This window comes from Globicephala melas, chromosome 1 (assembly GCF_963455315.2).
Source record: "Globicephala melas chromosome 1, mGloMel1.2, whole genome shotgun sequence".
Lineage (NCBI taxonomy): Eukaryota > Metazoa > Chordata > Mammalia > Artiodactyla > Delphinidae > Globicephala > Globicephala melas.
Genome location: NC_083314.1, coordinates 25,521,936 through 25,543,930, shown reverse-complemented (window position 1 = coordinate 25,543,930; position 21,995 = coordinate 25,521,936). Strand labels below are relative to the sequence as shown.

General features: G+C 43.5%; 1 protein-coding gene across 2 annotated transcripts in view; it reads left to right on the top strand.

Annotated features, from left to right (window-relative positions):
- KIF26B (kinesin family member 26B) overlaps positions 1-21,995 on the top strand; it is a 500,381-nt gene that overhangs the window by 319,039 nt on the left and 159,347 nt on the right. For both annotated transcript variants that reach the window (XM_030868518.2, XM_060305729.1), the window contains one exon: positions 21,255-21,438. In XM_030868518.2, coding sequence (XP_030724378.1) covers positions 21,255-21,438 — 184 coding nt within the window. The remainder of the gene's footprint in view (positions 1-21,254; positions 21,439-21,995) is intronic.

Here is a 21,995-nt window from a genome sequence, read left to right as displayed (position 1 = left end):
TTAGCGTCTCTAAGCGTCTCTTCTTTGCCTCAGTAAAATGCATGCACAGCTTACCTCCTCAGGTTTTGCGAGAGTTCAATGATGATACATGACCAGGCTTAGCACAGTGCCTGGTCATATCCTTGGGAGGACGCTGACCTCGTGTTCTGCTGGTAGCCGTGGGCCTGTCGGCCAGACACTTTCAACAGAGGACCCACGTCCTAAGTGATGGGGATCCTGAGGAAGACAGTGTGATAGGACAGAAAGGGACCTGGGTAGGAGTCAAGACCTGGGTGTTTTAGTCCCAGCTCTGTCAGTAATCGCCATGTGACCTTGAGGAAGGTATCACCCCTTCTCTGTGCTCCGTCCCTACTGAAACACTTCTCTGTCCCTGAACAAGGTTACTCTGTCACTCACCATGCCTCGATGCATGCCGGTCCCTCAGGCAGCTGTCCTCCCCCGCTCCTGTTCTTGGTTAATTCCTTTCTTCTCTTTCCTCTATGAGATCTACCCTGATCCCCTGTGCCGGATCAGGGCCCCCCCTCTGCAATTCCAAGGCACTCGCATCGGCAAGGCTTCGCCCCCCCTGCCTTCCCCACTGCGCTGTAACCACCTCTGTCTGAAGCTGTGCACTTGGTGTCAAGACCAGGACGCTGCTCCGTAAACACTTGTGGAACGGATGCGTGAGTGAAAGAAGGATGAGTGAAGGGTCCCTGCCGTCACCGTCGTAGGTCTCGATTGGAGAAAAAATGAAAGAACGTATGTGAAAGGCTTTGATGAGAGACGGCCTTTAGTTTTAAGTTTGTAGGAGGCGCAGTGTACCTTTAGTACTAGTATTTTAAGTTGGTTTCTCGTACTAGGATGCATAAGTTTTAGTGGAACAAAAAAGCATTCTTTTTCGGTACTGTCCTCATAGTACGGACCCATTCTTTGTCATAGAAACAGGACAAGCTTTATGTGGGCCAGAGGCTCTGATGTTTGAAACTGTGAGCGACCGAACTTCTCATTCCACAGGGAGAGATAAGGCTCTGAAAGCCCAAGCCCCTGGGGGGCAGCCCTGTGTGGCTTCACTCTCCCCGGCATGAGTGGGCGGGGCAGGTCCCAGCCGCCCAGAGGACGCAGGAGGGAAATGGGGTTCTCAGAGCAGAGGTGGGAAGTGAGGAAGGAAAGGGGTCCTGGGGCACAGAAAATCAACATCGTCGACTTCCTCAGCTTCATCACGGAGGCATGAAAGAGCAGGGAAGGAAAGAGCAAGGACTCTGGCGTCTGACAAGCCTGAGTTTGGATCCCAGCCCCATGTGTGGGTCTTTGCTGCATTTCATGAGCCCTCTCGCTGGAGGTTATGGTTTCCCAGAGCAATGCTTGAACTCTGTCCCGTGATAAAACAGCTCTTCCTTGGTGTTAAGTCTGTTTTTCCTTCAGAAAAAAAATTTTTTTTTATTGCATGAAGAAGAGAAACATGTTTAACAGGAATAGTCGTTCCCAATGGCCAGTCCTGATGCAGAGCCGTAAGATGGCCAGAGATGACATGAGATCGTGTCCATGGGTGTGCTGTGTTAACAGACAACTCTGTAGGGATGTATATATTCCTATATATATATACGGAAAAGCCCCGCTGCAGCCGCCTTTGCCATTAGAATGAGTGCACTGTGGATCTATTATTCACCTCTTCAGGTCCAGCCCAGGAGTTGTGTAGGCTCATTTTTCCCTTTCCTCTGACCCTTGATGTCTCCACAAATGAGCCACCTGCTGTATCTTGGTGTGAGGGCGGAGATGTGGGGTAAAGTAATGAGCCTGCAAGGCCTTCCTATGCCTATTGGCTGCTCTAAAGGGTAGTTGAGGGACACTGCGAAGCCACAAATCTGAGATGTCAGCTCATAAATATGTAAGCTCCTCGCTTAGGTAATAAGCTCCTTGACAGCCAAAACTGTCATTTGCACATTCTAGTCAGCTGAACACAAAGTTCCAGTTGCCAGCCTGTCCCTAGATGCTGGGGACTGAAAGCTGGTGAGTGGAGAGTGGGGAGGGAGGCTGGGCTGATGGCTGCCCGCCATGGCTGCTGTCCTCGCCCCCCGCCCCACCATCGGGGGCTTTGTCTCTGGGTATTTTGATTACTAAGTGTGGGGAAGAATTCTGCACCTGGGATAGGAAGAGGGTTAAATGTGTAAATGGGGACAGGAGAAATAGTTGCCAGCATTTAGGTTTTGGCAGCTGTAACCGAATCTGTCCAAATTTCAATCTCTGTTGTATTATGTTTCAAACTCTACTGGGAGTTTTAATAAAAATCGAATCAGTAGTTTACGCTATGTATATCTCATTTTAAAATATAGGCCTGCAGTTCAGATTCAGGGCGGGAAGCAGCTGTTTGGTACACAAACAGTTACTGAGCGCCTAATCTGTTATAAGCACTTTGTAAGTTTGGGGGATTCAAACGTGGATCAAGGAGAGGTGTGCTTAGGACACAACTTAATTCTAGTGTAATACACCATATGATAAGCCACAGAGTAGGTCTATTGGCAAAATAGGATCAGAACGTATGGAAGAAAAGGATAAATTCTCCTTTGGGCGGTAGGGAAGGAGTCCCAGGCATTAGAGCTGAGTCTAGAAGGATGAGTAGGGAGGTGGCAGCGAGGGGAGGGCATTTTAGACAGGAATTGGCTGGAGTCTCCGTTTATACACAGAAGCATGAAAGTGCATGGGTGTCATGAAATGATCTTCATATTACACGGTTAAAACAAAATCGTTTTTGGAGTCTCAAAATAGGCAGTGATTAGTAATAGATCCCATTAAATAGGGATTATAATGATGATGAATTAACAGCTCGTATCAGACAAGATTCGAAATCACATCACATTTTCACAGCTGATTGGAAACAGTAGAACATGAGTCAAGTAGTATTGATACAAGGGAGAGGATGTATAGGAATGGCCGCACCCTGTGTTTAGAACCTTGGTTCTGTGCCTGAGTGGGTGGGTGGTCTCAGACTACTGGTTAACTCATGATATCTGTGTATCCATTTCTAAAAATCATTGCTTGAAAAGGAAGAGCTGCTCAGGAGAGAGAACAGGAGATTGAGTCCAAACAACTTGAATTCACTTGAAAAGTCAGAAAAAGTCACTGGGAAAGTATCTATATTAAAAGTACAGGATGGGGCTTCCCTGGTGGCGCAGTGGTTGAGAGTCTGCCTGCCGATGCAGGGGACACGGGTTCGTGCCCTGGTCTGGGAAGATCCCACATGCCGCGGAGCGGCTGGGCCCGTGAGCCATGGCTGCTGAGCCTGCGCGTCCGGAGCCTGTGCTCCGCAACGGGAGAGGCCACAACAGTGAGAGGCCTGCGTACCGCAAAAAAAAAAAAAAAAAAAGTACAGGATTACCTTTCAGGTAATTCAAAGTCTTTTTACAGTTGTAGTAAGCAGCCTGACTGTTAACCAGTTACTTTACTAAGGTACAGGCCCCAAATTCATGGTAGTGGGAAAGATGCTAATGAGCCTTCTAAGACCCCAAAGAAGGGTGGGGCAATGTTTTAGATGCTTTTAACAGTAAGTCAAAGCATCAGAGTGGTTACAGAAGCACTTTAGCATTGGGAGAGCCCTTAGGGATCATGTGTTTTGTTGGCTTTTAAATCTTTGAAGAATGGTGTTTTGCAAAAGGAAACTGTGCGAAGTATCTGGGAGCAGAGTTAGTGAGAACCACCGTACTCTGACATACTCGCTCTTGGGTCCACATATGCATTCATTCTTTCATTCACAAATGTTCATAACACACTTGCAACATGGGGGATAAATACTTGGATAAGATACCGGCTATATCATCCAGGAGCTTACAGCTTTGTAAGGAGGTAAGACATGGATGTAAAGAATACAAATGGGAAGTTATTTTTAAAATAAAATGAAAGGGAGCTATTAAAGTTCAGAAGACGGAAACTTATTTCCAAGTAAAATGGATGACTGTGCCCTGAAATAGAGAATTCGCTATATTAACTCAGACTTACATTTGTTTTATTTGAGAAGTTTTGAACATTCAATAAGGGGGAAAAGTTAGATAAAATTAAGTGTTTGACTTCACCATATTTGTTTTCCTGGGGAAATGCAGAGCAGGATTAAAATTGAATTGTTGAATTGTCATTTGTTGACAGCCTAATAAGAACACATTATTCAAGTACAAGAAAATTATTGATTTAATTACCTTGAAAATATGATTGTGACGAATATCTATTTTTCTAAAAAAAAATCAAAGATTCATCAGTTAGTTAGCAATGAACGTGAGCTGTATTTAAAGGCATCTGGCCTCAGGAGAGCTACCCCAGGGAAAAGCCAAGGAAATGTGGACTTGGAGCCCCCTCTGGAGGAAAGAGAGAGAGCCCTCCCCTGTTGGTCTGGCAGCAAATGGTTTCTTTTCTAAAGGTCAGAAATGGAAAAAAGAAACATCTAATCAAATGACTTTGGAATTAACCTTATGAAACAGAAGTCTACAACCTTTAACTCATGAGAACCCAGTGAGGATATTTGTGTCAACAGGCAACTTCAGAAACATCCCTCCCCCAAAGGCTTGCTACAACAAATGCTGGACACAGACTAGTAATGAACACAATAATTATTAGTTTTATGAACATGATAGCTTGCCAAATCCCATACCACAAAATATTTTATGGATTATCATCATTTAAGAAGCAAGCAAAATGTAAAAACAAACCCCCAAAAGTCTGTTTATTCATTCATTCATTCTACAGTGTTTATTGAGTACCTACTGTGTACCAGGCACCATATTGGCAAGAAGTGAAATAAACAAAAGCCCTGCGTGAAACTTACGTGGGAGCAGGAGATAATTAAGCACCAGCTCTGACCATATGCCTTTCCTTAGGGAACACAGCAGGATGAGTGAGGGTGTGGGTATGGAGTCAAAGAAGCAAAGATACTGGTGAATCTGGGAATTCTCGGGTTAGACTGTGCCAAAGTCTTTAAAAAGAAATAGATAGAACCTTATTTTAGTTCCCCTAAAAATAAAAATAATCATCTTTCCCACAGATGATGAGGAACCTGTTAATGTAACCTGACAAGCTTGTTTTGGAAGATATTTAGAAATGTAAATATATCAAAATATGCCCCAATGCATAGCCTTGCAGAACCTCTGGGCTGGAGAAATCCTTAAATATAAATCACCTCCACCTAGACCAATGTTTCCAAACTTTTCTACTGGGAAGCGTGTGAGGACCATAGGGCGGCCCTATCAGGAAGACAGGATGACAGACTTTCTTCTTTAGTGTCATTAACTTTGGGCCACCTCTGTCCATCCATCCATCCATCCATCCATCCATCCACTTATCCATCCATCTATCCATCCATCCATCCACCCACCCGTCCATCCTTACATACATGTTTATGGAATGCTCACTATGGACCAGGCAACGTTGGAATGCAATTGTAGAAAAGACAGACATGGCTCCTGACTTTATGGAACTTTTAGTATTATGAGGAAGACACAGTAATCACAGCCAATTGTAAAAAGCAGTATTGGCAAGTCATGCTTTTGGTCCAGCCCTCATCTTGACTGGGGACCACACCGGCAGGTGCCTGGCTGGTGTGAGAGACATGGCAGTCTGGTTCTATCAACCTTTGTGCAGCAGAGACAACTTATTTCCAGTGCATTAAGGAAAATGATACTGTCTACACCCAGTTTAAATTGTGGGCCAGTTTAAACAACTGTGTTAGTTTCCTTAACACAGTATTTTGGTTTTGCATATGTATTGATTTTTCTAAGTGCCCCCAGGACACTGCCTTATGTGTCTTGGTGAGGGTGAAAATTGGTTGTCCTGCCCCGGTCGTTCTGTCACATGGTTGATATAAGAATCTAGTTTCAGCCGGTGGTTTTCAGGCCAAAGCAACTGCACTGACGGAGATTTCCCTGACATCTGATTTAAGGTTGTAGAAGACCCCGATTTATCGACTGACATCGCCCTCTTTTCTGACCTTTCTTTGCTATAAATAAGGCCCTCCCAGCCAACAGCACAACCAAAACTTCCCTTCAAGATGCCCAGGGCTTGAACACATCAGAAAGCCCTGGTGGGCCGCGTTCTGAGTTGACTCAGAATGGAGCAGGGCTTAAAGCCAAGGCATCTCTTTTACCTTGCTTCTTATGATTTATATTTTAAGAAGCTTATGGGAAAGAATCTCTAAAAAACATTTAGATATAGCTTTCACATTAATATTTTATTATAATAATAATTGTAGCAAGCAGACATTTACTGGGTGTTCACTATGGTCCAGAAATGGTTTGAAGACATATGTTCTAAGAATATGTCTATTCATTTCAATCTCACAACAACCCCACGAGGTGGCCACTCTTGCATCCTGTTTTACAGCTGAGGAAGCTGTGGCACACGAAGGTCAAGGAACTTGAGGAAAGTTGCAGAGCTGTGAGTGTCAGACAGAAGATCTGAACCCAGCCAACTTGGCTCCACAGTGTGTAGTCTGGACTGTTTCTCCTTTCTGCCTCTTGAGCGAACTCTGAAATACTAAAGTACTTAATGCTAAATCAATGTTTGTTGGAGCATGTATTGCATCACACGACTTCCTTTACATACGTCTTTTCTCCACGCAGAGACTCTTTGAGGCCTGTTTAAATCATAGGCATGAAAGAGCCTGGAATGTTGTAATATGTGTTCGTAAGTTGAGATGGTACTTTAAACTACATGGGTGCTGGATGTAATCACGCTCCAAATTCTGCAAAAATGGTGATCAGGGCTTCCCTGGTAGCACAGTGGTTGAGAGTCCGCCTGCCGATGCTGGGGACACGGGTTCGTGCCCCGGTCCGGGAAGATCCCACATGCCGCGGAGCGGCTGGGCCCGTGAGCCATGGCCGCTGAGCCTGCGCGTCCGGAGCCTGTGCTCTGCAGCGGGAGAGGCCACAACAGTGAGAGGCCCGCGTACCGCAAAAAAAAAAAAAAAAAAAAAAAAGGTGATCATTTAACTTAGGATTCTAATAACTAAGAGTAACCACAGCATAAAAAATTTAACTTGACCCATTTTAAATTTCACCTACCTGAAAATAACAGGCCCACGAAAGTAAACAATAGTTAAATGTGCAGTTTGACGTGGCTCAGGTTTCTTTACGGAGTTAACCAGGACCTTTGAACTAAATCCTTGTTGTATTTTGACACATTTCTCTATTGCCTACAATTTAGTTCAAAATAATTTTTATACCAGTTTAATTGTTAATTGTTTGATAATTGTTTTCAAAAATACTTTTTTTCGCTACAAGACAAAAAAGTAACTATGAAGAATGTATTAAAGACTTTAGCTGAGAGAGATGTGAATTACTTGGGAGGAATCCACTGCATTATCTTTTTTATTATTCTCTATTATTTAATTTCTTTAGTATTCTTCCTGCCTTCTCCCTCCCTACCCATGCCCCATACACATACACATACGCACACGCACACGCACACGCACACACACACGCGTGCATGTCCAGACCCCGACAATCCCAGGCACAGCGTTAGAGAGAATAAGTGCAAGAGTGGAATGGGAGCGGTGGAGAGCATCCGTTCTTAATGGTTGAGTCCACGTCCTGGCGGTGGAGATGGGCATCCGGTCCTACTTCCTGTTCCCGTCCCAGGCTACTTCATAGCATAACTGCCTTGCTTGTGCAGAAATAATCAAGTGAGCAAGTACATGCATCAAAAAGTGAAGCATAGGTCTTTGTTAGCAGCTTTGATGCGAAGTCACAAAAAAAATTGCCTCTATAGTTTTATTGATTTTTTTTCTTTGGTGCTGAACCCCAGGGATGAACCAGCCCCTATAGTCCTTTTTGTTTTTTTTTTTAATATCTAAACAAAATTTTTACTGTGTTAAAGTACACATAAACTTGCCCATCTTAACCATCTTTAAGTGTGCAGTTCAGTCGTATTACGTCCATTCACATTGTTGTGCAACGTCCTCACCATCCATCTCCAGAACTCTTTATCTTGCAAAACTGAAACTCTAGACATGAAACGGTAACTCCCCATTCCCTGCTTCCCTCAGTCCCTGGCAACCACCATTCTACTTTCCGTCTCTAGGACTTTGACTACTCTAGGTACCATATATAAGAGGAATTAGACAGTATTTGTCGTTTTGTGCCTGACTTTTTTCCCTAAGCGTAACGTCCTTAAGGTTCATCCATGTTGTAGCACATGTCAGAATTTCCTTCCTTTTTGCCATCCCCTAGAGTCTTAATAGGCCGTGATTACTATAGATCCGTCCTACTTTCACAAGTTATTCTGCTCTGGAGCAATCTCTCACCTAGGCCGTCTGCTCTCGACTTTATTGAAAACAGAAGCTGCCTCCTTTCCTCTGCTTCCCAGCCTTTGAATGTGTCTATGAGGAGTGCACTCTATTGCAGTGTGCTGTTGCCATGTTTTTCAGGGATCTGCACAGACTTCCTCCCAAGTGACCTGCCAGTAAAGTAAACAGGAGGGGCGGGGGTGTGAGTTTCTACCTCTCTCCCTCTAGTGGGGCTGCTGAGGTACCGACAGTCTAAAAGATTGCCCTGGATCTGGGGCTGCGCAGCCTTGCAGTAGAGGGCATGGGGGCAGGCATTCTGAGCCACTGCTGTGTCTGGTTCATATCTTTTTAATGCAGAGACCCCTTACAAATTGTTCTTGGAAATAACTTACTTAATGATTTCCTCAGATTTCAACTATACTAAATAATTTGTTAAATAAAAAGAAATATTGATATTAAAGGGGAAAAAAGAAATTACCTCCATTAGCAAACAGAGCTTCCATTCAAATTTAATTAACCAAGAAGCCCCCAAACCACAGAGTGTGTCACCCAGCATTGACAATTAATTAGCTTTGCTCTGAGAGAGCTACAGGTATTGAGCAAAGAGTTATGGATTAAAGGCTTTGTTTTCTTTGCAACCGCGGTCCATTTCTAGCCATCACACCTTGATAGCAGCTCGCTGCTTCAGGCAGCAAATTATATCTGAAGTATGTAATTTCATGTCAGTTTTTAATTTTACATGATCAAAGCATGGGAAAAATGAGAATAAAGCACTGTTTCTTTGAAAATAAAGACATTAAAAGTGAACAACACAACTGCTTTTCAGTTTCTTATGCTTTTCAAGATAATTTTCTACCAAACAGCTAAGGAAGGTAAATATTAAGGAAAACTAGGGAATTAGTGGTTACCCTTGGCTTTTAAATGGGCTCTCGGTTTACGGTAGATCGTGCAGTTTCTTCCTTTGAACATTACATTAGCATACGTATAAATGATTTAACTAGAAACTACTGGCGTTAGCATCTAAAAGGCCACATGATGGAATGAAAAGAACATTAGATTCATTAGATTCTGGAAATCACATTATCTAGAATATGCGTATTCCTTGAAGGAATCATAATTTTACTTGGCTATTTCTTGCAATGTAGTAGATATCCATACATATATTATGGACAGTTGTTTCTCTGCAGAAAAATCAGACACTGGCATTCCACAAGGAATGGGCTTTAATTAGCCTATGATTGTCTTTTTCTCTGTCTTTATTTATAAGCAACTGAAATACCTAGATTGTAGATACATGGTTTTTATCAATTCCATTCAAGAAGACCAGCCAATTCTCAATTATTAATGTCCGTGAAAGACAGCAGTACTAACAATTAACTACAGAAAATCCGAACCAACTTTTTGGGGATGGATTTTTAAACTTACAATTGCACTGACTTGGGTCTGGTGGCTTAGGTGTTTACTGTTCTCTTTTCTTTTTAACTTTATTTATTTATTTTTGGCTGTGTTGGGTCTTCGTTGCTGCGCCCGGGCTTTCTCTAGTTGTGGAGAGCGGGGGCTACTCTTCTTTGCGGTGCGCGGGCTTCTCATTGCGGTGGCTTCTCTTGTTGCAGAGCACGGGCTCTAGGTGCATGGGCTTCAGTAGTTGTGGCTCGCGGGCTCTGGAGCGCAGGCTCAGTAGTTGTGGCGCACAGGCCTAGTTGCTCCGTGGCATGTGGGATCTTCCCGGACCAGGGCTCGAACCCGTGTCCCCTGCATTAGCAGGTGGATTCTTAACCACTGCGTCACCAGAGAAGCCCTACAGTTCTTTTAATTTATTCACTGAGCCCAATTTGCAAAGCTCTGGCTCCGGAGGAGGTTAGAAGTGCCCTGGTTTCTCTGGTACTAAGCAGGCTCGGGTTGGGCAGATCAGGCCAGGGACCTAAAGCTCTGCAGCAGGGAGCATCTGGTCAGAAGGGACTGATGGCCAGACAGTCAGTTGGCACAGGGAGAGGTGCATGAGGACCTTAGTGCAAATAAGGAAGAAAGACAAGGAGATCCATCCAGGCTGGGGCAGAAGGCGTCTAAGCTGAACTCAAGTGGGCAAACAGAAGCCAAGATGTAGGTGATCAGGAAGCCAGGTTAGGAGTCTGGGATGACCAAGACCAGGGTTTGGCACAGGCTATAGAGCGGTATCAGGAGTGGGGAGAATTGGAGCACAGCTGGAGCTGAGTCCTCAAATCAGGTGCCTGACCACTGTCACCAGGTCAGACAGCAGGCAAGGCTGTGTCCCACAGGGATGGGGCAGTGTGCCTGCCCTGTGCTTTACCCCCACGTGGCCTTATCCAGGGCATCTGTAGTCAACACCCTTCAAGCAGAGTGCCCTGGAGGCGCACCTCCAGACCTCTGCGCCCGTTCTGCTTTTTCCCTACTCGGTAAAGTCCTTAGGAGTGTCGGAGTTGGAGTCTACCGCGCCAGATCAGCAGGCAGGAAGAAAGTGTAGCCTTGCATGTCTGCCTGGAGACAAGTAATGAAATAAAGAAGCTATCAGCTATGGAGTCACGAGCTGAAGTGTATGTCACATGGCGTCAAAGGCAGCTTACAAATCAGCAGTATGTTCCTTTAGCCTTTTATATTACACATCAAATGAGAATAAATTTTGGTTTATTCTATCCTCCAGTGTCCTTGAAAGAGTGGGGTGCTCTCTCTTAAAATATGAAAGATTGATGAGGCCTGAAGCAAGTTGCATTTTTCTGAGGTCACTGATGCTCAGAGACAGAACTTCCCAGTTTCTGACGTGTTTTCCTCTAGGGCTTGACCAGAGCTGGTTGTCTCGGCAGTGTTCGGGTCTGACTTACTAGGTTTGCCGGACACACGGAAATAGAAAAAGAAGGCCCAGGTGTCCCCAGGCTGCCAAAAGAGTGCAGCCCCAACTTGTCAAGTTCTGGATGAGATTAAGTTCTTTAGGAGTTCGTTGGGAACCTCCTCTTGGGCCCTGGAACCTAGCCTCCTGCAGATGGCGTCTTGGCCATTAGTGAAGGCGCTCCCTCAAAGCCCCCGTCACATGAAATATTAAACGTAGCTGCCAAGATCAGCCGCGATGTCTGGTATCCCACTGCCACGCGGCCCGAGGTGAACAGAGCTTGGGAGACCACAGAGTACTGAGCAGCTGCTGTATAATGAGCTGAAAGGGCTTAACCCCTGGCAAGACAAGTGGAAGAGTCTTTCTTAAAATGCTCCAAATCCCAGCAGACACCGAGGAAACTTACCTGAGCCCTGAGAAACCAGAGCATCAGAGAGACGGAGACAAAGGGCCTTGGCAGGTCATAGATTCTGCCACAGACACAGTGTTTATTTAGTGTTCCTAAAATCCAGATTTCCACAGCCAGGAAATAACAGATTCATGCTCTGTACTCTTGTTTAGCCTTCCATGCCAATGGCTAATTCTTTTATTATTAAATATCTCCTGCTTTATTGTGTGTATGAAAGTGTTTCTATTTTCACATAAGGAGCTTGTCTCAGCAAACACTTTCCTAGGAACCTGACTTTCAGCAAAGGAGAAGATTTTACTTTGAATAGCTTCTGTAAAAAAAAAAATTAGTTTATGAATGGGCTCCTTTTCATCCCGTTGTTTTTGCCTTTAGTCATATTTTCATTTACCCATAACATTCTCACTTGGGCCATGAAAAATCCAGAAACGAATGGATTAGCCATATTCACCAACAGTATGGTTTTCAAATTTTGCTTTTTACTTTTTTTGTACCGCTAGGCACGAGTGAATGGTGAGCAGTTCAGGGAAAGCTTCCAGCTTCTCCAAGCTTCTCTTTCTCGGCTGCTGGGGAGCCAGTAGAAAGTTCTCAGTAATGCTGGGTGGTGTGGATTCTTCTCATTGCCACAATTTAGGAGTAGATTCTTGAACACAGAGCAGCTGCGGTGTGACTCAGAGATGGCTTGAGTGACGTGCATAGCCTACGGATTGCATAGTTCTTTTGTGTATAGTTGTCGTTCAATAAGTATTGATTGATTGATTGAGTTTCCAGAACATTGTGTTGCATTCTCAGCAGCTTCCAGCATTCTTTTTGTGTCTGTAGAGGGAGAAGCATGAGGCGGTGGAGGATGGTACCTAGAATGGTGCCTGGTGGTGGTAGCTGTTGTATTGTAACTGTCATTGCAAGGACTCCCTCCGGGTTGGGACTATAGGAACAGAGAAACCATTTTCATATAATTTGCCTTTCACATCCTAATTCTGGGCATGACCTGACTCACTCAGCTGAGACATTTTCCTCCTGTGATGTGAAGGTATGTTGCTAAGCAACTGGATCAGTAATTGGTAAATGCTTATATATGATTTGATTTGAGTTACATACAAAAATATGTAACTGCTTTTTCTGTCTTCATTTTTAGGCAAGTGATTATCATTTGGTTTTATGTTGCCTAAACAAAATAAAATAACTGCTCCTATGTACTAAATTGCATAACAGCATGAAGTGGTAGACCGACCCTGAGTCTAAAGCAGAAAACTCAAATCCTAGATCCCAGGTATGAAGATCACTAGTCCTGTGACTGTGGATAAAATCAGGTAACTTCTGTGCCTTCATTGCTTTTTAAATCTGTAATTTATGGTACAGACACCTTCTCTGCTTGCCTCATAGGGCTGAGTGTGATGGATGTGACAATGTGTGCAAAATGCTTTAGAAAGAGTAAAACATTCCAAGGTCTAAGCATTTCTAGAACTCCAGGTACATAGTCTTGGGACTTTGCATATGTTGGTGTAACTCCAAAGGCGAGATCGATTAAGAAGCCTTGAGTGGGTGCGCATTTTGCAAAAAGGTACAAAGCTATGGGGCAGGAAGTAAGCTGCAGAAGAAAGGAAACACGTATGGACCTTCAGTGAGTTGATAATTCAGTGATGGAGGCAACACTAATGGCACCCAGAAGGAAAGACCACACTGCAAAGCAGCATCTCATTAAGTGTTACAACATAAGACATAGACTCTCAAGACCAATTGCTGAGGCCTGAAGTAGTTGATGAGGGCAACTTGTAGAAGCTTTGATGAATGGGTAAATTTTTAAGAGAAGAATAAGGGAAAATTCATAGAGATTATCACTATGGGTTAATGCTTGCAGTAAGTTGCAAAAATCCATCCATTTTCAAAGTATAATAGTGTCTGGCTGTAGTGTTTTAACACAATATTGTTTGAGGTTAACGGTCAGCCATGTTTTGTCTCCTAGCAGTAAACATTTTATTTGAAGTCATGTCATGAATTACCTTCCTACACTAATGAAATGGATCATTTACATAAAAATCAGAAAAACCCCAAGACCCATATGCTTTTCCGTCTCTGGAGACACAGAAATGACCTCAGTGACAGCCAATTAGAAAATGGAAAGGTGAAGGAGGACGCTCTTTATTCCCTGTTTGGAGAGTTTCCAAAATGACTAACATGCTTCATGGCAGTGCCAGAATACTTTTAAATAGGTGTTATTTCAAAGTGAAGCATAACTGGTATTTTTTTCCATATAGATGGATATCTTAATTGTTTCCAGACGCTTTGCCTCAGACCACTGGCTCTTGTCATATATCCTCGCTATTTATAATCCGTTCTATTTTCTTCTACCCCTGTGTCACTGACCCCATGGATTTCCTGGGAGCTGCTGTGATCTGTCACGTCATTGCTTATTATCAGACAGTCTCAATCCTCAGAGCATTGAAATATTTTATCATGGCACATAAGCCATTGGCGCCCGGCCACTGTCACGTTAAATTGCAGCCTGGATTGTCTTTTACCTGCTGACGGTGGCAATTTTACCACTCTCATCCCCCTCCTGGGTCAGGACCCTCTGTGGGCAGCAGATGTGGCAGTTCTGAGGGCCTTACCCTGCCCTCCTCTTGAGCAGTTTTTCAGTTAATATCTCACCAATCAATCGCCCGGGTCCCATTTAGTAGAGCTTGCATGACCTCTTAATTTTTATAAACCTTTTACCCACCTATCCAAGCATCTCACAGTCGAACACCCCCCTCAGACAGGATGAAATGCTTTCATGATGTGGTCAGCAACACATGGGACATAGAATTTTTTAAAGGATAGAGAATTCTTAAAAAACGACTATACTGCCTGATATTCCTGCTTGGTATTCCCTAAGGAAAGTTCTTATTTTTTTTTTTTTTACATCTTCTTAACCCTAGAGATACATATACTCATTTTTTTAAATTAATTAATTTATTTATTTTTGGCTAATTAATTTATTTTTGGCTGTGTTGGGTCTTCGTTTCTGTGCGAGGGCTTTCTCTAGTTGCGGCGAGCGGGGGCCACTCTTCATCGCGGTGCGCGGGCCTCTCACTGTCGCGGCCTCGCTTGTTGCGGAGCACGGGCTCCAGACGCGCAGGCTCAGTAGTTGTGGCTCACGGGCCTAGTTGCTCCGCGGCACGTGGGATCTTCCCAGACCAGGGCTCGAACCCGTGTCTCCTGCATTGGCAGGCAGACTCTCAACCACTGCGCCACCAGGGAAGCCCCGAAAGTTCTATTCTTCATGAAGCTAATAATTCTTAAAATGTTGTTAGGTCAATGTATTAGTAATCCCTATACACTAAGGGTGGTAGACCCCCAACTTAAGTCTCATGGGATGCACTTAGAATGAAGCGCTTTCCATTGAAACACTCCGTATTTCTGAAAATGCAAGGTCAAATAGTCTATCACACAAATGCAAAAAAAAAAAAAGAAATGTCAGAAAAGCCCCAAAAGTTTCCCCTCTGATCTGTATAACGGAGACCTAAGACTCTCTCCCACCTAACCAATTAAATTTACTAGATAATCATTTGCCTTTTTTTTTTTTTTTTTTTGCGGTACGTGAGCCTCTCACTGTTGCGGCCTCTCCCGTTGTGGAGCACAGGCTCCGGACGCGCAGGCTCAGCGGCCATGGCTCACGGGCCCAACCGCTCCGCGGCATGTGGGATCTTCCCGGACCAGGGCACGAACCCGTGTCCCATGCATCGGCAGGCGGACTCTCAACCACTGCGCCACCAGGGAAGCCCTGCCTCTTTCTTTTAAATCCAGGTAGATCTGGCCAATGAGCACCAGTAACTGTCCCATGTGAAGGTCATCTCAATTCTAAACTGATTCCTGAATTCAGATGGCATCACATAGATGTGTTAGGATAATTGTCTCCTATATGAGATGAGTAAGGCAATGGAGAGAAAGGGTAGAGCCCAGAGCAAAAATCTGAGCTCACTAGGTTTAAATTCTTTCCAGGTTCACATCATTGCTCCTATCCTCACAAGTCTGATACTGCTTTAGCATGGCATCACTTCCTTTATAGGAGCTTAGTGAATATTAATTTCATCCTGCTAGGGAGGCCACCTTTTTTTCTTGAAATAAGGTTCAGAGAATTAGATGAAGCCCATGGATATTTAAAGATGTGTGCAGGCATGAATAGCTCTCGGAAATATGTGATACTGTCCATGGTAGGAATGAGACAAGTGAATATTACTTATAATAGTTTTTTAGGTTAATTTTTTGTTGTTTAAAATCTTATAAGACAACCCACTCATCTGTCCCTTTCCTTATGAAGAAAACTTGTGTAAGGCATTAATAACACAAAATACACTTCTAGCCCGAATGTCTTTTCCTTTTCAATTCTTTCACGATTGCTTCTTCTTTATGTCACTGAATAATACAATTATACATGAATGATTTCTGTACTTCAACCTTCTCCTGTCTGCGTGTCATTGAAGTACTATATAAAAAGATCAGAAGATGCTGACTTCCAAGAAATCGCAACATATAAAATAGAGATCAAACAGTTGGTGATGATGATGTCAAAAGTAAAGTAAAATGTTCTTATACACTATAAGGCTCTAAAATGTGATTTCTACTGATTTCTAAATTCTAGAATTCTTCTAATGTATTTATCTTATATACCTGTTTTCAGAAGAGAGTAATTTTTTATGTATTCTCCAAATAATTTACTGTATTCCTATTTTTCTGCATTGAAGCCAACAGAGGCTTCCCTAAATGAAATAGAGGTTCCAGGAATCATTTCAGAAACTGCATTGGAAGAGATTTTGGAAATCATCTGATGTTCCCAATGCATGCTTTCATCTCCCTGACAGTCCCTGTAAATGGTTTTGTAGCTACTACTTGGACACTTTCAATGACAAAAGCTATTTCATGAAGCAGACCCATCACTAATGGATTACTCCAATTTTTAGAAAGATGCCCCTTTCACTTACAAATCCCCAAATGCCTTTACATTTCACCTGCCTGTTTTGCTGCCTATTCAGAGATGATCTGAAGCAATATGGGGAACAGAGACCTAGATTCAGTCTCAGCTCCACCACGTATTGTATTCCTCCAAAGTACCATCTATTAAGTACTTCCTGTGTGCTAAACCCTTTACCTGCACTCTTATTTAATTTTCATAAAGTGTCTATAAGGGTAGAAAATATTTTTGCTCTATCTTACGATGCAGAAACTGAGGCTTGATAATAATATGTGTAATAATAATATTGATGATGATAGTATTGTTGAATGCCAACTATATGCCAGGTGCTATACTAGGCCCTTTACACACATTATAAACATTATCAGAATTTAAGTAACTTGCCTATTATTTACCTAGTATCTGAAGCAGCTGGATGTTCAAATTCAGGTCAGATAGTCCAAGGAATCTGGATTTAACTCTTTAAGACTCATTTCTTTGTCTGTTAAATGGGAGTCCTATTATTATTTTCCTCACAAAGTTTTCTGAGATTCAAAATGATGGCCTATGAAACTATCTGGCATTATTGCTTGAAAAATACTTCCTGCTACATGTTATTTATTCATTTTTTTTAAAGACAGTTTTTTAGAAAAACTCTTCCTTCCCCTTTCTCCAGGTTTATATTCTCCAGGCTAAATGTTCCCAGTTCCTTCAATCTTTATTCACGTCATTCAACACGCAGGTATGACAGTCTGCCCTGTTGGAACTTACATTCTAGAGAGGAAACAGACAATAAACAATAAACCTGATAACTAAGTAAATCATCTACTATGTTAGAAGATAGTGAGTGCCATGATGGGGAGGGTGGGTGGGTAAGGCATGCAGGGCAAGTGAAATTAGGAGATGGGGAGTAGGTGGCCATGTAGCCAGCTACCGCCAAACCTAGTGGCTTTAAAGCAGCAATGATGGTGTATTACCTCTCATGGTTTCTGGAGTTCAGAAGTTCTGACAAGACAGAATGGGGATGTCTTACCTCTGCTCCACGATGCCTTGGGCCTCAGCCAGAAGACTTCAAGGGTGGCACCTGGAATCATCTAAAGGCTCATTTACTTACATGTCTGGTAGTTGACACTGGTTGTTCACTGGAGTCCTCAGTTCTTCTCTACATGGCCTTTTCCACATGGCCTGGGCCTTCTTGTGATGTGGAAGCTGAGTGCCAGGGGTGAGAGAGACAGGTAGAAGCCATATTGCTTTTTATGACCTAACCCTGGAGGCCATACAACATCATTCCCACCATATTCTGTTGGTCAAGGCAATTTCAGAGTTCTGCTTGGGTTCAAAGGGAAGGAAAATAGATTCCACCTCTCAATGGAGAACTGTCAATTTCATGTCATAGAAGAGCATGTGGGAGGGGATACATGTTGGTGCAGCTGTCTTACAGTCTGCTATGGTGTGCAGGGTAGGTTCATTGATAAGGTGTCATTTGAATGAAGATTTAAAGGAGGTAAGGGAGGGAGCCGTATGCCTATCTCTATCTAGGGCAGAGCATTCCAGGCTGAAGCAAGAGCCTGTGCAAAGGCCCTGAGGTGGGAGCGTACCAGGAGTATCTGGAGGCTGTTATGGCTGGAGCAGAGTAACTGAAGAAGAGAGTAGTAGGAAAGGTGGTCTGGGAGATATGAGGGAAGATATACGGAAGGCCTTATAGGCCATTGTAGTTACTTTGGCTTTTACTATGAGATGAGAAGCAAAATGGAGGGTCTTGTCTGGTTATGTTTTAAAAGAATCAGTCTGGCAACTGTGTGGAAAATAGATTGGGCCAGTGCAATGGGAGGTGGCAGGGAAGGTAACAGAAGAAGAGAGACAAGTTAGGAGACTACTGCAGTAATCCAGGCAAGAGAGGTTAGTGGCTCAGCCCAAGACAATATCAGTAAAGGTGGTGAGAGGGGTTAGATCATAGGTCTATTTCGAAATTACGGCCAACAGATTTCCTAACGGATTGGATGTCTGGTGTGAGAAAAAGAGGAGGCAAAGATGTCTGGGCCATTGTAAGGATGGAATTGCCATTTTCTGAAATAGGGAAAGCTAAAGGCATACTGCTTTTTAGAGAAAGATCAGGAATTTAGCTTTAGAGATGCAAGTTTACGATACCTATTGGATATCTGAGTAGAATCGTTTTAGTGTGTTTTTGTTGTTGTTTGTTTTGTTTTACTGAGATATAATTGACATACAACATTATATTAGCATCAGGTGTACGTCGAGATTTGTATATTTGTATAAATTGCAAAGTGCTCACCACAATAAGTCTAGTTAACATCTGTCACCATAGATGTCCTGGCACCTAAAGAAGAAAGTATAAAATAGTAGAAGGATCTCATCAGTGCTCTGATTGGGCAGGTAAGGTGGGGCTCAGAACCATGACATTTAGCAATCGTGGAGGTCATTCACAGCCTTGACAAGAGCTGTTTCAGAGGAGCTGTGGACCACATGCCTGACTGCAATGAGCTTATAGGCAAAGGGAGGAGATGAACTAGAGAAAGCAAGTAGAGACAACACTTTCCATGAGTTTTGCTGCAAAAATGAGCAGGAAACAGAGCAGTAGCTGGCTGGGTAAGAAGAATGAAGAGAAGGGCTTGTGTTTTCTTTTCTGAGGTGGGAGAAATAATAGCATGTTTATATGCCTTTGGGAATGATGCGGTAATACAGTGAAATTGTGATGTTATAGGAAAGAGAGAGGGAGAGAGAGAGGGGAATAGAGCACTGGATTGCTCTTCCTGGGAATGTCCTTCATATACTTTCATTTCAAGGACCCTCACTTCCTCCTCTGCAGGGTCTATGTGGGGAGAGTAAGTGGGCATGGGTAGTAGAGATAAGAAAAAGGAAAAAAGAAGCCAGCAGGCTACTACCTCTTCTGAGCTGCCTTTGAGTGTCACTCCTCCTCTCTGTCTCCACATTTGGACCGGGAACCCACAGCAGCTCCTTGGTCCTTTTGCCACCATCCAAAAGAATCCTAACATGAATGGATTAAACACCACCTTTCGGTTCCTAGCAGATCATCATCTTCCGCCTTCTTTCTAACTCTCCTTTGCCTATAGGCGTCCTGACTTGAAAGCAGTAAGGGGCTGCTGAGCAGAGGCGTGAGTGTCAGAAGCATGCGATGCCCACACCCACCTTTGGAGGAGTCACTGTTTGTTCAGGGAGAGAATCTCACAGAATAAGGAAAACTGCCAAGAGATGCGCCAGACCAGCCGCTGAACAATTCCACTTCACCTTTCATTTTAGAGGGACGGCATCAGGAAGCGTGACAAAGAAAGCACGAGAAAAAATTACTCCTAGGTTTTTCTTTTTGCTGTTTGGGAAAAGAAAGCATGGTGGAAATCTCCTTTTAGTGTCTTCATTTTTCATCACCTTACAGTAGAGTCACCATAGAGGTCCCTAAGTTTGGCACATGGCATTGGGACTGTGCGGGTATCATTCCATCACAATCTGTCACTCCTCATGCATCCCATTCCTCTGTATTTCACTCTTGTGAAATAGATGTTCAGTTTTACAGCTAAGGAAAATTAAGCTTTGAAGTGGTAATTCTCTTTGCTGTATTTGTTCAGTGGCCATTTTGTAGCTCAGGGGATTTGTCAAAAGCACGGCAATTACTGATACAAAATTAAAACTAACCAGTCCAGAGCTTAAGATTCGGATATTAAGATGGAAGTTGGGGGGAAAGGGGTGCAAACGATGCTGATTTAATCTTTTTGGCCTGCTTTGCTTATGACCTGTTATGCAATTGGTAAGAACACAGGATGGATTGTAAGGTTTTGATGTGTAGAATAAAGTCACGGTAGCCCATTTGTTTTAAGCAGCAGCTAAAATGTTTAATAACCTTTGGTAAGGAAATTGGAATTCTTAGAACATGAGTATAGTGTGAAAAACACCAAGAATGAACCCGGAAGTGAGTATGTTACAGTCTGTGAAATGCCCTTGCCTGACTTTCCCTTCTTCTCTATGATAAGATTGTCATGTTTTAGGTGTCGCAGAACACTTGAACGATGGAAGATGTGATGTGAACAATCAATGTTATTAACGATGCGTCACCTTCCCTCTCACCTTTCTGTTTGCGTCCTCTGCCACCTCTGTGGGTTCTGACTGTATCACCCCTTGCACTTGCCCATGAACTGCATTTTGTGGTGAAAGACCACCCTACATAAAAGCCTGTTTTCCACGTGAGCCACGCCTAGTCTCAGAACCCTACACCTTGGCTGGAGTTTATTCTGTTTGGGTGTTATGTTTCTAAAACCGTTTGATTTGCATTTCCCCGTTGTGCTGGGGTGTGTGTTTTTCTTCCACAATCACGTCCACAACATGCCTTGAGTGGTCACCGCGTGGTTCTTCCTCAGGCTGGTTTGGATTTTACAAAGTGTTAGAGTTTCTAAAAAATTCATAAGGTCTCTCACATTTGAGTTTATACCAGAAGTTATGGAATGATTAACCTAATAAGTGCTGTGTATCCCCAAAGATGGCCAGCTTTATTCATGCTTAAGCTGAGTGTTTGTGGAAAACCAACAATTCTTTGTAGATCGCAGCTGCAGGACCGTGCAATGCTGTGGTGTCGCTCTGCCGTGTAAGTGATTGGGCAGCTCCCTGGGTTCACTCGGTTGCAGTCAGGGGCTACCACCAGGCACTCGGAGGAAGAAGAGAGAACCGCTGAGCTGCAATCAGAATTAGGGGCTTCTTTAAGAGAAGGAACAGAAAGTGACCCTAGCATATCTGATTGTGAATATATACTTTTTGTGAATTGTGAATATACTTTTTCCTTTATTGTCTTTTTCTGAATTTTTCCCTCCAGAGCTGCCCAGAAGTTAAACCTATCTTCTAAAAAGAAGAAACATCGGCCTTCCACTTCTTCTGTCGCCGAGCCACCTCTCTTTGCCACCAGCTTCAGCGGGATTCTGCAGACTTCCCCGCCCCCGGCCCCACCCTGCCTGCTGAGGGCCGTCAACAAGGTGAAGGACACCCCAGGCCTGGGCAAGGTAGGCACCTGTGCCATGTGCCACGCTGGCTCTGTGTGTGGGGCTCTGCATCAAAGGCAAGGACGAGAATGAGGGCTCGGTTTGTTTGCTAAAACAAGAAGGTGTCAGGGAGAGAAGGAGAAGAAGTGAAAGTGGTTTGGAAGTACTGTAAAATTTTCTTTGGTTACATATACTAGTAGTAAATTAAGACATTCCAGTTATTGGAGATGTGGCTTGATTTTGGCAGAAAGAAAACAGCCTTGTATTGTTTGACAGAACTGTACCCAATTAAAGAAAAGACCCCATAACACAAAAGACAGAGGCAGAGGCAGGAGAGACCAAGAGACACGGTATAGGAATAAGACATGAAGATGCTTCATCACTTCCCTGGTACAGTTTCATTGTTCCTCCCCTTCAGAGGAATCCCAAGTTCTACTTTTGAACCAGACCACTGGTGGGATTTCTGGGGAGCATTTTCTGTGTGCCATTCTAGCCAAGAAATGCAATTTTGAATTGTTAGAACTGCTTAGAAAGAGATGGGGAACATTATGATGAGATGTAGAAACACCGTCGCGAGA